The sequence below is a fragment of the Macrobrachium nipponense genome, chromosome 41, assembly GCF_015104395.2.
Source record: "Macrobrachium nipponense isolate FS-2020 chromosome 41, ASM1510439v2, whole genome shotgun sequence".
NCBI lineage: Eukaryota > Metazoa > Arthropoda > Malacostraca > Decapoda > Palaemonidae > Macrobrachium > Macrobrachium nipponense.
In genome coordinates, this window is record NC_061102.1 from 41,299,650 (window position 1) to 41,316,772 (window position 17,123).

The window sequence follows — 17,123 nt, forward strand, 5'->3', positions numbered from 1 at the left end:
CCCTTATATTTAGCTTCATCAACTAATAGGTCACGTCCTAGTTGGAAGCTACTAAGGTTTAGCAGGCTAAGAGGCAGGAATGCTGAAGTCAGCTACCTTAGCAGGTAAGGAATCTAAGAGTATTTTAAAATTTTTTTTTAAAAACTCTTACAATGTTGCTGTCTTTGACCCACCTCCAAATGTGTCAATCAGCTATATATATACCTGCCAGGTAAGTGTCATACATGAAAATGATGTTATTATGATATAACAAAGTTTCATGTATACTTACCTGGCAGGTATATATAATTAAATTCCCACCCACCTCCCCTCAGGAGACAGGGTTCAGAGAAAAATCTGACGAAAATGGGAATGATTCCGAGCACCAGCGCCACGGGAGCGGGGTGGCGATCACCTGAACTACCAGTGATCTAGCGGTTGCCGCGAGTTTTGAAAATTCTGCCAGTGTGAACAGAGAATATAGCTATATATATACCTGCCAGGTAAGTATACATGAAACTTTGTTATATCATAATAACATCATTTTCCGTTAATTTTCCTTATTTTTTGCCAAATATCTTTCATAGATGTATTTGTTGACAAGCTTGATAAATAATTTTTCCATGATGAATCAGCTATATAATTACTGGGTAAGTCACATATACAAAAATGATACTTTTATAATAAAATTAGATTTTGTATATACTTACCTACCAATTATATGATCAGAGCCCACCCGCCTTCCCTCTGATAGACAATAATGAATAAAACAGTGATGTGATTAGCTAAGTCATTCCTAGCATTGCCGTAGGGGGACAGCACTGTAGACCTACACTGAGCTATCGAAGCGCTACCCATGAAATTTGAACTAAAGGTGGCCATACATGTATGCGACTGGCGCGCTGATTTCATAGTGACTGGCACAAACCGGTCAGTCTTTATCGTGTATGGGGCTATTGATGCCAGTCCTGTCCCGTCGTCCTTTCAGCATGTTGAACTGACTGGCGCGTTGCGACTCGCGCTGCGGGTGTTGGGAAGGACTGAGGCAAAGTTTCAACATGTACAATACCCTATTTCCTCGTGGAAGTCGGGGCAGTACTGCTGTTGTGAAAGGATGTCGCAGTCAGTCAAGTATTTATCTGACGATTTCATTTGTGATTTTTTTGGACCTGTACAGAGCACTACCGTGCTTGTGGAAAATATGAAGTCCGGATTATTCCAATTAAGTAAAAAGACAAGCAGCTTATGAGAAATTACTGGAATTATGTAATAAAATAGATAAAGATGCAAACAGCTTTTGTGAAAGCCAAAATTGCCAGCCTTTCATGGTATCTTTTGACTAATATAAATTAGTTTTAAAATTAATTTATAAAACATTTTAAAGGATAAACGTGGCGATAAAAACATTAACATTCTTAAACGACTGTGAATTTCATAGCAAAACAAATGAGAGGAACTCTGTCCATAGTGATCCATATCACCTTTCATCAATATTCAAATTCATTCACCTCCAGAGTCAACTTAGATTCCTGTTATACGAAGTAAAGTACGTTTAGGAATGATACATTCCATATCACCTTGAGAGAGAGAGAGAGTAACATTCTGAAATGCAGGTAAACCTTTGGGTAGGTTAAATAAAATGAAAAAGCTGAAAAGCATATTGTATATTCAGAGGTCCTCCTAAACTATATGAATGGATTCCGTTACCCGATTACTGTACCTGAAGCAGCAATCAGAATTTAGAACACCCCAGTCATCATCAGTCATTCTTAAATAATTTCTATAATCTTCCAGGTTATTTTCCTTTAATTCTTTCATATAAGTCATATGGTAAAACCTCTCTTTATTAGCCATGGTTTGACCCATACTTTACGATTTTTCTTGCATATTTCATGCTCGTTTTCGTCTTGCAGGAGTGCTATTGTCATTATTGCTCTTATCTTCCTTTTACTTGGTGCCATGATTTAAAAACACTCACTATATCAGGACACTACAGGACTCAAAGGAACACGGCCACTGCATATTAACTCTGCCCTCTCAAAATATGCGTAGAGTAAGTCCTATGCGTGTACGGGCAAAACCCAAGCGAACTGGAACGCACGCTAATCCCGGCAGGACAAACCCCATGCCAGTTGCGGACGTATATGGCCGCCTTTAGCCTGCCATTGAGTGGAAACTCTTAGCTATATAATTCCTGGGCTAAGTATATACAAAATCTAATTTTATTATAAAAATATATTTGTATGAAAATCAATTTAAATAGTCCTCTGACAAATACGTATAAAATAAATATTTTCAAGATAATTTCACTGTCCCTACTCATTATAGACCTACGTATGTTACACCAGGTGGTTCTTGTTGCACTGCCACTCTAATGGTTGCATCACACACACACCACTCATACGTTGCTATCAGTGGGCGCATTCTACCATTGTATTTACATATTAAAAATTTTTCAGTGTTGAGGCGTAAAAACAATCAAATAGGACCATTTAAAATTTTGTGGTTGCTTTGGAAGCAATATCAATGTTGAGAAATTTTTTTGTTTTTTATTCAACAATTGAACTGAGGTTTGATGATGATTTCGTTCTGGTCAAATGCTTCGGCAATGAGTGAACAAAGTTTTGAAAATGTTGTTCTTTCCAAAATTTGGCTACATGTGACATTTTCTTAAAGTTTTGAAATAATTGACCTATTTTCCTCTTAGAACATACTATGGCCTTATTGTTTGCAATAATTGTGTTTTCATATTGAAATAATAGATAAATATGGAGCATGTTAGGTTGCCAGTCAGTGAATTTTGAACAAAATCCTATACGTATGCAGTCATGTAGCATCAGGTCTGTGCATAGCTGTACATCAAACAACATATACGGACTGTAGGCAGCAACATCTAAAGGGACTTTTGTTTTATTATATGGTATCAAGGTTGTAAAGAAAACATTAAGAAAAAAAAAATTTTATATTTATACTTATGATGAACCATTACAAATAAATGACATTATGACCAGTATATACAGAGAACAATACCATATTCACACACATACACACACTTACTGGACTATAACAGTTGCACAGCAACAATAACCATGTCCAGTCTGCCAAATATCTATACGTACACAGGTTCAAATAATAATGTACACTGCTCCCTGTCAGTATAAAGAGAATTTTACAACATTAGTCTTCATAATCATATATCTTTATTACAATATCAATGAAGCAATGAGCACTGAACATTTAACTGCTAAATATATATATATAAAGATTCATGAAATCAGAGAATACATGCTTCCACAAGAAGTAAATTACATCTATTTAAATAATCACTCTAAATTCATTTTTTAGACTTCCATGGTATGGTACAATCTTTAAATCCATTTTTCAGACTTCCATGCCATGGTATGGTACAATCTTTAAATCCATTTTTCAGACTTCCATGGTATGGTATAATCTTGAAAAAGAAATTATCTATCAACCTTTACTTATACCAAAGAATTCTCTGAACAACAGGCAAGTTCATGTGGTCATAATCTTTTAAAATCCTGAACTCAATATATACATACTCTGAACAGGGGTGGATAGTAACGTTAATAGCGTATACTGCACACATCATCCCTAAAGTATATAGTACAATAAAGTCTGCAAGTCTTCAGAATTAAAGAATGTGGAGTAAAATTAGAAAACTTAATTACCTCTGGCTATCTTTTGTTTCTAATTATTTTTTTGTTAGTGCAAGTGTTTGTCACAAATGAGGCAGTTTAGGAATATTTTGAGAGAAGTGATGACTCCTGTCAACATGAGTGAGTGTTAAGAATTATTGACAGCATCCAATACAGTCACAAAAACTATTTAGTAATTAAGTGAATTACCATTTATTAGCAATTACTGCAACTTAACCAAAGAATTGGCAAGGAAAAAAAATAGTGCTTGAGCAAGATGTCTGCCTAACAACTAGTATTAGATTTCTCAAGCCACTTATTATTATTTATATGGTTAAAGACTCATAGGTTTAGTTACTACAGCGCAATAAGTTAAGACTCTGGAGACCAAAATGAGAAATTCTTGAAAGAGAAAAACTACTTTACTAGATTGAATAATTTGCCAGGCACTGAATTGAGGGTTCACAACAAAACTATCCTGTACTATTGTGTTTTTCCTCCGACTACATATGTTAGTCATAAGAAATAAAATAAGGTTATTTAGTTGCCATGAAATGATCAAAGTTCCAAAATAATTTTAGAACTAGACAATGAAAAAAAGACTATGCATCACCACCTATGGTCAGTACTGAAAGCTTCCCAGAGGTTATAATAATTAGAATGTTTGTAACTACTAAAGTTAAAATTCATAAATCAATGTGAACTTCCCTCAATATATTCCACTGTGCATACAGAAAAAGCTATCAAGTCAAACTTCAAGAATTAAGTTATTTACATACACTTTCCACTACACAGCGGAAGCAAAGCTTAATTTAGTCCTTGACTTAATGTAAATACCAAATCTTTCTGAATAATATCACATATGCACTATCTTGCATTTTCTGTTTAGTAGCAACCCCTCAAAAATATTACTTTCCTCTGAACAAAATTTCTTCTATAATGAAACCAAGTTCCAAACTGAAAATCCATTGATGGGGCTCATCCTACCTCTAAAAGTGATAAAAGGCATCCCACAGCCTTGTAATTCAAATAAAGCTGATGAAACTTCAATAAGTTTCCAGTAGAACTTTTTCTAACAATGAAACCACACTCCATTCATCATTTAGCCACAATACATGTGTCCCTAAAAATATACATGCTGTATATATACAACAATGTTGCCTATCTGAAAGAATCAATAAGTTAGTCTGTTCCATGAATACCATTTCCTAAAGTATGACAAAGTCATATAGTGATCAACATTTCTCAACAAACACACTATATCCACCCCAAAGTCAAGAGCAAGTCTGACTAAAATATACTCCAATACTATACCTATGTAACTGACAATGGCTTCACATAAAACTATACTATCAAGTGCAATGGGCAGGTGCAATGGTCACCTCGCAGACCATACACTGCATACATGAACACAATATTTACATAAGAATTATAAAGACTTTGACTTTTAACATTTCAAATACACCTGTACATTACACTGCACATTCTATTTACATATTTAAATATATTTGAGCTATGTACATTCATATAATGTTAATGATCACATCCTTTACAGTAATAGGAGTGATTAGGTGGGCCTATGTATATATATAATTAGTTATATGTATTTTCAAAAATGACCTGTAACTCAAAAAAAAGTTATGAGTGGTTTAAATTTCCTTTCGTCATGTACAATATTTACATAAATTGTACCAAACTGGTAGACATGAAAAGGAAGACATTTCTGGTTTTTAAAAATCTACTGAAATCATTCCTTTATTCAAATGACAGCAAATTATGATTTTATAAACAATACATAACATGAAGCTATGTGACTATTGAAACATAGTTGACTTAAAACGAATGTTATATAACAATTATTTTGAGCTTGTTTTCTTCCCTATAACTCTTTCCTTCCTAATTTCACACACTAGGCTGGAAATGCAGTATATTTGGATTTACATTAAAAAAAAAAAAAGTTTTTGAATGCCTTATGTATGCTTTGGTAATTTTTCAGTGAAGAATATCACCATAATAGCACTGAGGCCTATACTTGGGAAAATTATGCTGTGCGCTGAACAGCAACATCCCTGAGTTACTAGACATGGCTTCAAGAATATGAGGCAATGTACAAGTAATGAAAAACAAGAGAAAAAAAATTGCTTGAATTAAGCACATTGGTTTTTATAATTCAGGGGTAAAGAATATTATTTCAAAACCATACTTGTGACACATTTTACTGACACATAGCTCTCTCTATCTTTAGAGCCAGAATAAATGCATACATATTTATCATTTACACAATGTATGTACTGTGACAATAGCAAGAGTCACAACTAACAAACAACTAAGGTAGCTACTGTATCCAGCTATACCTTAAACCTGATAAATAACTGACAGCATTGAACTTGGCAAACAATTATGTAATGTAAAATAGAGTTGAGCCAATTTTGAATCCATAAAATAAAGTTAAGTCAATTTAGAATTTAAGGTTAAAGCATTCTGTAACTAACAAAACAAATCAAAATTTGTTTGCAACCTCATAACTGATAAACACAGGAAGAATCTTCATCAACCATGAAAATTACAGTGAAAAAAAGGCAACCAACAAGTAAATCAGTCATTATATTCCGTGCACTCTACAATAATACACTAGATTAAAATATACCAAGAAGTCTATGGCCATCTGTATTTTTAAAAATGTGTTGGAACGAAGACCCTGATTGAATCAAGTTTTCAATGTTAAGAAATGCATGAAAAATAAAAGTACAGTATATATACATACTGTGCATCCTACAGGGATTTATATTAACATGTGCTAGAGTATAACTTACTTTTCTGAGACAGGTGTCATATCAGCAAGTGCCAAGAAAAAATATAAATTTTATGAATCATATTCACCCAAAGAAAATTTTAATGACACATTAAAATGACTGACTGATTTCCATTAACTGTCATTACAACAAATATGGCCATCAAAGTCAAATTAATATAACTCATCTTTATGTTATGATATTTTTGGCACTTGACCCACAAGCCTTCAAGAAGAGTTGGTGGGGTGGGATGGGAGACTTTTAGACCCTTTAATGTACCTGGAGTATTATACCCTCTAACAACAAGTACAGTATATAGGATCTAACCTGACAGTGTTAGCTATCGGTTTTAGGGCCCTTGCAGAAAGTAACCCTTAACTTGATAGTCTCAGTGGTGACAGAAACTACCATAAAAACTAAACCCTTCAGCTAGAAGACCTGACTTGTTTTTGTCCTGATATCATTCCCAGCATTTGCAATACATAAACTTATTTTTAACACCATTTATTTTCACCCATCAGATGATTTTGGCAATCTTTTCCTCTGCAACTGACTTAACTGCTTCTGTTCATTACTGCTCTATTTACCAGAGTGAGGAGCAGAGTTGGGGAGGCAGAGGGTTTTAAGGTGAGAGTAGGATTACACCAGGGGTCGGCTCTGAGCCCATTTATCTTTAACATAGTGATGGATGTTATAATAGAGGAAGTAAGGGAGGCAGTACCATGGAACAAATTGAATGCGGATGATATTGTTCTGTGCACAGAGAGCAGGGAAGATCTGGAGATGAAATTGGAAAGATGGGAGATAAGTACTGGAGGACAGAGGAATGAGAATAAGGAGATCTAAGACAGAATATATGTGTACCACCAATGAGGGGGAGGATAGAGAAAGTATTCAGCTTGGTGGAGAACAAATAAAGAGTTGATAAGTTTAATTATTTGGGATCCTTTGTTAACACTGGAGGAAGTATGGAAGAAGTAAAACATTGGGTACAGGCTGGCTGGAACAACTGGAGAAAGGCCTATGGAGTTCTTTGTGACGAGTACTGCCGAGGTTAAAAGGAAAATTTCACAAGACGGTGGTAAGAGCAGCAATGCTGTATGGTATGGAAACAGCGAGCATGAGAAAGACAGAGGAGAAGATGGATGTGGCAGAAATAAGAATGCTTAGGTGGATGTCTGGGCTGACAAGAGAGGATAGGATCAGAAATGGCTGCATAAGGGGGTCGAGTAAGATGGTGGAAGTATCAAATGGTTATGTACTTGACAACACATTTCTGGTTGTCAGGTACATGCAGCTTGTCTAGCATTTTTTTTTTTTTACTATCTGAGTAACATTAATGACTAAATTCCTTTTACCCACGATCCCGTTGACCCTTCTACAGCAAGACGTTTTATTAACCAACTAGAATCTTGCCTTTCTTCTGTGGGCAATGTACCTAAAATATATAATTAAGTACTAACTCTTGACATGTTTACCTACGGTGTCCTTAATGTTCTTCTTTGCAATCCCCTACAAACTTAAAACTTAAACAGTGCATTACATGTACAACAGTCGTATGGAGTATTGGCAATTGTACTCTATATTAACCAAGACTTATATCCAAACACAAAGTGCTCATTTGGTGCTAAGGGCCTCCTTTACTCAAGTGGTTGTTTGCTTGTTTTTTTTTGTTTTTTTAATAAGCAGGTATAACTTTATCAAACTAATAAAATATTTGCTAAATTAAGATATTAAAATTCAAGTGAGATTGGATGACAACCTATGCTATTATATGTTCAACACAAATTGAAATGAAATTACCAGTATAGTACACTTAGTAACTAAAAGACGAACCGATAACTGGTAGAAATATAATGCTACATGTACCTCAGAGAGAAAATATAACAAAAATCCATCATTCTAAGCTTATTTCAATTTCTAACCCAATTTGTCTCCTTTCTACAAGACTGTCCAAAAGGACTTATTTTCATTGAGATGCAAAAACTGTACCATGATTTCATTAAAGAAGCTGTAGCTAAGAAATAATTGATAAAAATAAAAAGATGAAAGGCAAAGGAAGAAGAAGAAAGATATAAAAGTAGGGCAATACGTAGATGCTAAAAAAAACTGTTGTATACTACTAACAGTGTACTCATAAGGCAATCTCTGTAAATGGATATACAAACAAATGGCAACTGTATGGGTTATACTGGCAATGTGACAGAACATACTATATTGCCTTGTACATAACAGACTTCAAAAATAAATCATTCTTCAAAATTAAGCAACTATAATTGTTAGGAAAGAATCACACCTATTTAATTTTCAAATTCTCCTAACTCATGAGAATACTAAAGATTGGAAAAGAACAAAACAGTATTAAGCTATTTGAAGATGGGGCTGATCCAAATTTCACAAGATTTTCGCAATAGTACATACAACATGATGGAATTCTGCAAACTATATTTCATGTGTGAAAATTACTCTGACCTTTCGTTCTCACTCTAGTCTTCATTATTAAAAGTCTCTTGTCAAAGAAACTGCTTAATTTGCCCAGATTATAAAGTAATATTGAAATGATTATACAGTATAGCATTTTCTAAGAATCCTGTTGGTCATTTTTACTTTTACGAGGGCTTGGCAGTTTTATGAAATATAACCTTGGCATACACCTGAACCATACAAGAACAAAAATGACAAAACTTCAAATAATTTAAATATCTCACAGTATACAAGTGTGGTCTTATATATGCCTCTATGCTGACACTTCTGTTGAATTGTAGCCGTGGAAGGTGGCTAGCATCAAAAGTGAGTAAATCAATGCTAACTGGCAGCTGACCTTTTACTTTCTTACAAATATGCATTTGCAAGGATTGGGAGAACACATTGTGTAGTTTAATTAATACTTCTGTTCATTACTGCTCTATTACTCTACCATAATGAAAACTTGCATCTTCTCAGAAGTTAGGTTAGATTGCAGACCTGTAGAGTTATGTAGTACTTGACAACACACTTTTAGGTTGTCAGGTACATGTTTAATGACTGATTTGCTTTTACCCAGGATACCATTGACCCTTCTACAGCTAGACTTTATTAACCAACTAGAATCTTGCCTTCTTCTATGGGCAGTGGGTCTAAAAAATTAGGTGCTAAACTCTTAGTAAATCATTTAGTATGTACATATTCACACTATTCATCATTCCCATCATTGCTTAAGTGCAAACCATATTATTACTTGAAATGAAAAACCTGAAATTTCTTAAAATGGGGAATTGAGTGGGGAAGGTGAAACTATTAAATAAGCATATCTATATAAATGTAGTTTGCGTTAGAAACATTTTACATAAAAATGCAAGGTAAATTAAAAGGGCCTTTCTGTTTCCCAAATTTTCTGCCTACGAAAGCAGGACAACTTCTGTAACATGCTAATGACAAATTTGGTCACTTTTTAAAAACCAAGGTAGTTGAGAAAGTGATGTGAGAAGCCATCACTTGCACTACGATGGGATACAGAAAAATGTGCTTAGGACTCAAACAGTAAGAATTGAAATAGAGTGAACATATGTAAACAAAATATCAATATTCCAAAACTGTTCCCCTTAAACTATATTCTCTGTGCATATGTAGTGCTAAATGAAAGGAGCTATCTAAAATTTAGGTTCACTTTTATCTGAAGCTTAAACACCTTTAAGAACTTAAACAGTTTTAATAACATGATCTCTCAACCACTAAATGCTGAAAGAACTGATGATTGCTTCCTTTATACTTAGGTAACCACCTAACTTGGACCAAAGATTCATTATCATTTAGTTGCTTACTGCTATACATGTCACTCACATACATTCACAAATTACTGCTTTGTTAGTATCAATCAGTCACATAGCATCCCCAGTTTTACCATCTTTTCTCTGAATCTGTGAGATTAACAATGTTCAGACACATAGCTTGACAATAATTTTTATTTCTCTCCACAGCATACCAATGGGAGTTTCTATAATATTTAATTTTCCCCTAAGTCATGTAATTGCTACCACTTTTCAGACTAAGCACACTACTAAAATCACTACTACTAGTGATTAAACTGTTTTAGAATAATACTAGTCAGTTTTAAGTTCAGGAATAAAACAATTAAAGTAATTCTTTTGAATATAAAAATAAAACATTTTTACATCTATAGGACTTGATGGTTGCATCTTCAATAGAAAACTGTAATAAACATTTAAAAAATTGAAAGAATGGATTCTGAACCGCCACATAGTTACCCTTGTGGATATGGACATACAATATAGACCTCCCTTGAAGCACTTTTATACTAAACAGTTATATTAATTTATGGGCAGTTAGATCTAAAATGGTCCAGTTTGTGTTGAATTGCAATTATAACAGCTACTTTCATTCCCCCAAAAAATGTCAGCAAGAAGACACATATAAGCAATGGTTTGTACTTGGATGGAAACTTAAGTGTATTAATTTATTTGTGACTTCACTATAAATACTTATAATTAAAGGATGTGGTAAAATGGTCAAGTAACATGCCATATACTAAAAACAATACAATGCAAGGATATAATTTTCTCTTCTAAGCTAGTACAGTATTATGACTGGTATCTTTTAGCACCTGTACAAATCATGAGCACCTATGCATTTTCAAATCAAATTATGGTTTATTCTTCACCAAGTTATACAAATTAAATTGTACTTATAACAAACATATTCAAAAAATCTGAAAGAAAACCACTAAACTTCAGTTGAGCCCCATATTAATCTGATAACATATGAACAAAGTTTATAGGTACTTTGCCTCTACGATGTGGTTGTCCTTCAATCATGCCTTCCATCCAATCGCCATCTTCAGTTTCAGCCTTAAGAACAATAATAATTTCTCCCTCTGTAAAGCTTAACTCATCATCTAAATCTGCATCACAGTCGTACAGAGCCTGGCATCTTCTCTGTCGCATTGAGCTACCTCTCTGTAGGGTGAAAAGTAGAAAGTAAAAAAATATCTCTCCACTTTTTTTGAAAGTTTTAATGCCATGTTTGATTTTATTTATTTTATTTAATTTCAATCTCAATCATAATTTTAGTGAAACCTCAATTGACTTAACAGAAACAGACCTCCACTTAGCAGACTTCTGTCCTTATCAGCTACCATATTATGATTATTTTTTCCTATGCTACTCTTTTAAATGTGATACATTTTTAGAAATAGGTCTCTTTAATTAAATGTTTAGTGTAAAGTAGCCTACAGGTTAGTTCAGACTATGAAATATTTGGAATTGCTGTTAGCTTTAAGATAACTAAAAAAAAAAAAAAAAAAAAAATCTCAAGTGTAGGCTATAATATAGGGTCTTTCCTTAACAGAAGCATTTGTAAAGGTGAGGTGCTACTATAGTCGATTCACTTAAGGTAGATTCCTGTGCCTACAAGACATTTGTTTGGAGGCCTCTGATTGGCTCGTACCGGGAGGTAGGCCACACACTCAATGTTTCATTATTTTCGTCTGTGGCTTAGAAAAGTAGCAATATATTTATATTTCTTCAATTATCTCGCACTTTGCTCAAGATAGGAAAGTTTTGGCCATACCACAGGATTCGGTATTAATTGTACAACTTAGCCATCTTTTCCTGAAATCAATAAGATAAAACACAAAGGACTTACAATGAGTTAAAGTGAAGAGAGAAGCATTTAATTCTTTATACCTGTTTTTACTTATCATTGTATTTTCCATCATTAACACGATCAAGATTAATAAAACTTGTTTTCATACAACAAATTCACCCTGAATACGTTGGTGCTTTCAGATTTTAGATGCTTGTAATATGTAAAGAGAAAATTAAGAATATGTCTTATTATGTTGCATCAGTAAATTATTCAAATTTGACGGTATTGTCGAGAGAATGAGATCTGCAAGACATTGTTGCATTTTTCATCTCAGCAAGAGATTTGAGTTGCCAATCAGAGATATAAGACGTTGCAGTTTCAACAATAATTACCATGTTATATCATTACATTTTCTGTAAATAAATAAAAAACACAAAATTCCCATTATGACTGTCGAACATTTTCAATCTAATATCATATAGTATGATGTCTAGACATATCTGATAAGGAAAAAAATAATAATAGGTAATCACATGGATGCATCTGATATCATTAGCTCAGATCTAGGCGGGCCGTGAGGAATTCAGTCCAGCAAAGAAGTTGAACTCTGTGGACAAACTTCACACTCTTCAGCTCAACCTAAGCTTTAACCAGGCTGTTTCGGAATATTGTTTCAAATCTTATTATATTCAAATTTAGAATGAAAGAGATATCAGACTTATTTGAGTGATATGAAATAATAGTCTCAGTAAAGTAATAAACAACAAAGAATTGAGAAAGATTGACTTCCTTTCAGCCCCAGTCAAGTATGGATGCAACATGATAAGACAATCTTCATTTTCGCTTCACACATTACACACATCTAAAATCTGAAAGCACCAGTGTATTCAGGGTGATTTTATTGTATGAAAACATGTGTTTTATTTTATCTAGATCGCATGAATTATGCAAAATCCGATGATAAATAAAAATAGGTATACTGTAAAGAATGAAATATTTCTCTCTTCAATTTTACTTGTAATTCCTTTGTGTTTTATCTGATTGATTTCAGGAAAAGAATATTTAGTTGTACGATTAATACCGGATCCTTTGGTATGCCCAAAACTTTCCTATGTTTTGGAAAAAGTGAGATAAATGAAGAAATATACTATTGCTAATTTTCTAAGCTACAAAAAAAAATCTGACACATTCAGCGAGCAGCCTACCTCCCGGTACCAGCCAATTAGAAGCCGCCAAACAAACGTCTCATAGGCACAAAAATTTACCTTAAGTGAATCTACTATAGTACATGCTAAAGCAAACTATCTGATAACCCTTTATACATAAATTTAAGTTAAAATATTCAAATACAAATTCAAACACAATAAACATCCTACTAAAAATAGGAAACCAAAGTAGTGTATAATTACAAATGACCTTTGAATACTGAATCAACAAACTACCAATGAAAATAATCAACATATAAGTTACGAGGCTACTTAAAACTGGTAGTGCAAATCTTGATAGTACAGTGGACCCCCCTTATTTGCGTTCTCCGGATTTGCAGACTCGCACATTCGTGAATTTCTATTGGGAACGTTTCCCCGCATTATTTACGGAATATTCACATATTCGATGTATTTTTCTATGAGAAATATCCACAAATTCTTATTTTTTTAATCAATTTCATCATAAAATGCATTTTTTGTGATAAAACTATTAAAAAAACCAAGTATAAAAATTGTTAGTGGGGTTTTCATGAGTTTTAACTAACAAAATAGGCTGTTTTCAGTGTTTTTATAGGGGTTCCAACTATTCGCGGGGTCTAACTGTTCAGGGGGGGTCTGGTACGCATCCCCTGCGGATACGGGGGGACCACTGTATACATTTGGGATCTTTTTCTTGACATACATTATAGAGGCTTATGGAGTGGTCACATGGAATTGACTGTGGCCAGTTGTAAGGAGACAACCCAAGTAACCTGAAATTTCTGACTGATCTGTTCTCTTGAACACAAATATACTCACGAATCACTAACTGACAGCCACAATGAGTATCATTCTCTATGTTATGCTTGCTTTAGCTTTGTTCAATTTGAACAGCACAACTTATACACCACTCTTATCATTTATAGAGAATTCCCCTTGACACTTTAGGCTACCTTGCCCTAGTGTTAAGTTAGGCTACAGTGACATAATGACTAAGTACTAGGTGTCCTGGTCAACCCGTTGACCAATTAACTTCCACACCTGTGGTTCACCGTGGACTAACAGTGACCAGTTTCATTCATTACTTATTATAATATGCAGTGGTTATGATGTTACTAATAAAAGATTAAAATATACATACCAAATTCAAAGTACTTTATATACAATATGTAAAGCCCCTAGATTCGCATGGGATGTATACCACCATCAACCCTCACCCCCGCTAATAGCTAAAATCCACAAATACTTGACACCCCTCTAAAAATGCTTAACACTGCTGTTTGATAGCTCAAAAAAAAGGAAAAAAAACTCAAAACTATGAAAATACACAGGTTTATAAACATTTTTAATCCCAAAAAGTGCATTTAGTCAGGAAAATGGTATGAAAATACAGTAATTAATGAAAAATACCACAAATAGGCAAATTTTCCATGAATAATGTGTATACAGTAGATCCCTCATATTCGCAGGGGATGGGTACCACACCCGCCATGAATAGCTAAAATCCGCAGATGCTTAAAAACTCCCAAAATTATTAGAACTGTATATTTTGATAGTTAGAACACACAAAAATACTCTACAAAATCCTTATACAGAGGTACCTTGACCTATGAGTGAATTAATGCACGAGTTTTCCGAAGTAAGAGTTGTTACTCAGTCGATTTTTAGCTTTGTTACACGAGCAAAAAAATTGAGGTAGGAGCTCGAGATGCCACTGCTACGTAGGTGGCGTAGGGACAAAAATTAAGATAAGCAAAGAAGAAAAAGTATATATGCATCTTTTCCATGAATCTTTTAAAAAGTTATATATAACTTCACTGTATCCAATAATATAGCATGTATGTACTATTCTCATATTATTGTATTATAAAATACTAACAGAGCAGTCAATGTTTTGGCTTGGAAATCAGCTGATGGCGAATACAAGTTTATTTCGTCATATTCACCTCAATTTCGAGCAAATTTTTTTCCTTCTAGTAACCATAAAAAATATCTAAGACACTTGACTTATATGAGACAAGGTCATTTTTCGTTATACGACATGTTTTCAAGTTGAAATATGACTTTAATACATATCGTGATTGTGAACTAAATTATTAACAGATTGCATTGGCGGCATGTTTGTTGAGTAAAAAAATTATGTGATTCCGTTTGCTATTTTAATTTTATTTCATCATAATATGAGCTTTACATTATTTATCTATTATCAGCGTGTAAAACAACGGTGAAATGTGTTCTTTCAAGCCCTGTAGTTTTGATTAAAATGATTTTCTCTCTATTTTATCTATGGTTATGTTTGAAGGCATAAGTTTACAGGAATTTTATCCTTGTTGCTGATGCACGATCACAGTTTTCTCAGCTTCAGCTACAACTTGGTTTAAATTTAACAGTATATTTCGTTGTTTGATCTTTGATCTATAGTGAATAAAGTTATCACATCAAAATATCTCAGTCCTATTCTACATAAAGTCATTTATAACATAAAGACGGTAATTGTTTACTATGATGGTTGAAATATAAGCCAAACGGATGTTTTTGTTGTCCAATTCGGTTGTACTTAGCAAAAAAAGTTGCTTTTCGTTTGGTTGTTCAAGGTTGTACACATTTATGCAACAAGTGTAACGTTAAAACAATACTTTCATAATTTTCTTTTGCTGTTTTTGAACTTATTTAACTAGAAGATGGGATAAAGTTCAGTTATTGTAATTTGGTCTCTCTCGCTCCCTTAGGCTATTATAATTTGGTATCTCGCTCCCTGATTGTTCACTGCTGCCTGTACCCGTTGCGAGCAAAATTTAAATATTTTCAAACCAATATCATATCCGTAATAATTGCTAACCCCATCGTAAAATCGTAAGACAAATGATCATAACTTGAACACTACCTGTACACTGTATAAAACCTTATTATATCTTTACATACTCTTTCTATTAGGCTTTTATACAATATTTGTTATTTAGAAAAATATTTTCCTGACTTAATAACATGAAACATGAAAGTAAGGAGTGGCATTTTGAGGGTTGGAACAGATTAAGGGCATTTTAAGTATTTTCAATGGGGAAAATTGATTTGACATGCAAGCAAATTGAGCTACGACTCGGCCATGGAACGAATTGACTCGTAGGTCAAGGTACCACTGTACTTGAGTATTATTATTGTGTTATCACAAAAAATGCATTTAGTCATGAAAATGATAATGAAAATACAGTAATATGTGAATATTTCTCAGTGAAAAATACCGTGAATAGGCAAATTTTCCTTGAATAATGGGTATATACTGTCCATAGAAAAATTCACGAATAGCAGGGGTCGATTGTATATGTTCCACAGAGAAATCTGCAATTGAGAGTCTACGAATCTAGGGTGTTTACTGTAATCACATAACATGGATTTTTGAAGACCTAATTATGAAGCTGATTTTAGCATCATACAAGAGGTATAAAATTAGAATATAGTATGTAGGATACAGCGTTCCCCCTTTTTATGCATTAATAGGTTCCAGAGCCTACCGTAGAAGTGCAAAATCTGCGGGAATGCAAAAATCACCTCCAAAAATGCTTATAACTGGCATATAACTGCCCAATACCTTGTACCCCTCACACTAAAATGCCTATTTTAACATTTAACTGCTTAATTTGAAAGTTCAAACAAAAATATAAGTGAAATTATCATACTAAAACCATTTCATATCATTTCAAACAAAAATACATCCCAACCATCGTCCTAAAACACTCGAAGTAACCTTACATTACAGTATTCTACTACTGTTACTCTAAGTAGGCTATACACACCCTAAAATGCTTACAACTGCCTATTTTAACAGTTATCACTAAACTTAACAATTCAAACAATACCTCAAACTACCATCCCAGAACACCCTAATATAATTTCAAAGTTGTTGCAAAATAAGTACCAGTCTACAA

General features: G+C 33.6%; 1 protein-coding gene across 6 annotated transcripts in view; it reads right to left on the reverse strand.

Annotated features, from left to right (window-relative positions):
• Positions 1 to 2,927: 2,927 nt before the first annotated feature.
• Positions 2,928 to 17,123, reverse strand: part of LOC135212725 (arf-GAP with SH3 domain, ANK repeat and PH domain-containing protein 1-like) — a 360,410-nt gene continuing 346,214 nt past the window's right edge. For all 6 annotated transcript variants that reach the window (XM_064246425.1, XM_064246429.1, XM_064246428.1 and 3 more), the window contains one exon: positions 2,928 to 11,382. In XM_064246425.1, the coding sequence (XP_064102495.1) occupies positions 11,173 to 11,382 (210 nt within the window). In that variant the 3' untranslated portion in view covers positions 2,928 to 11,172. The remainder of the gene's footprint in view (positions 11,383 to 17,123) is intronic.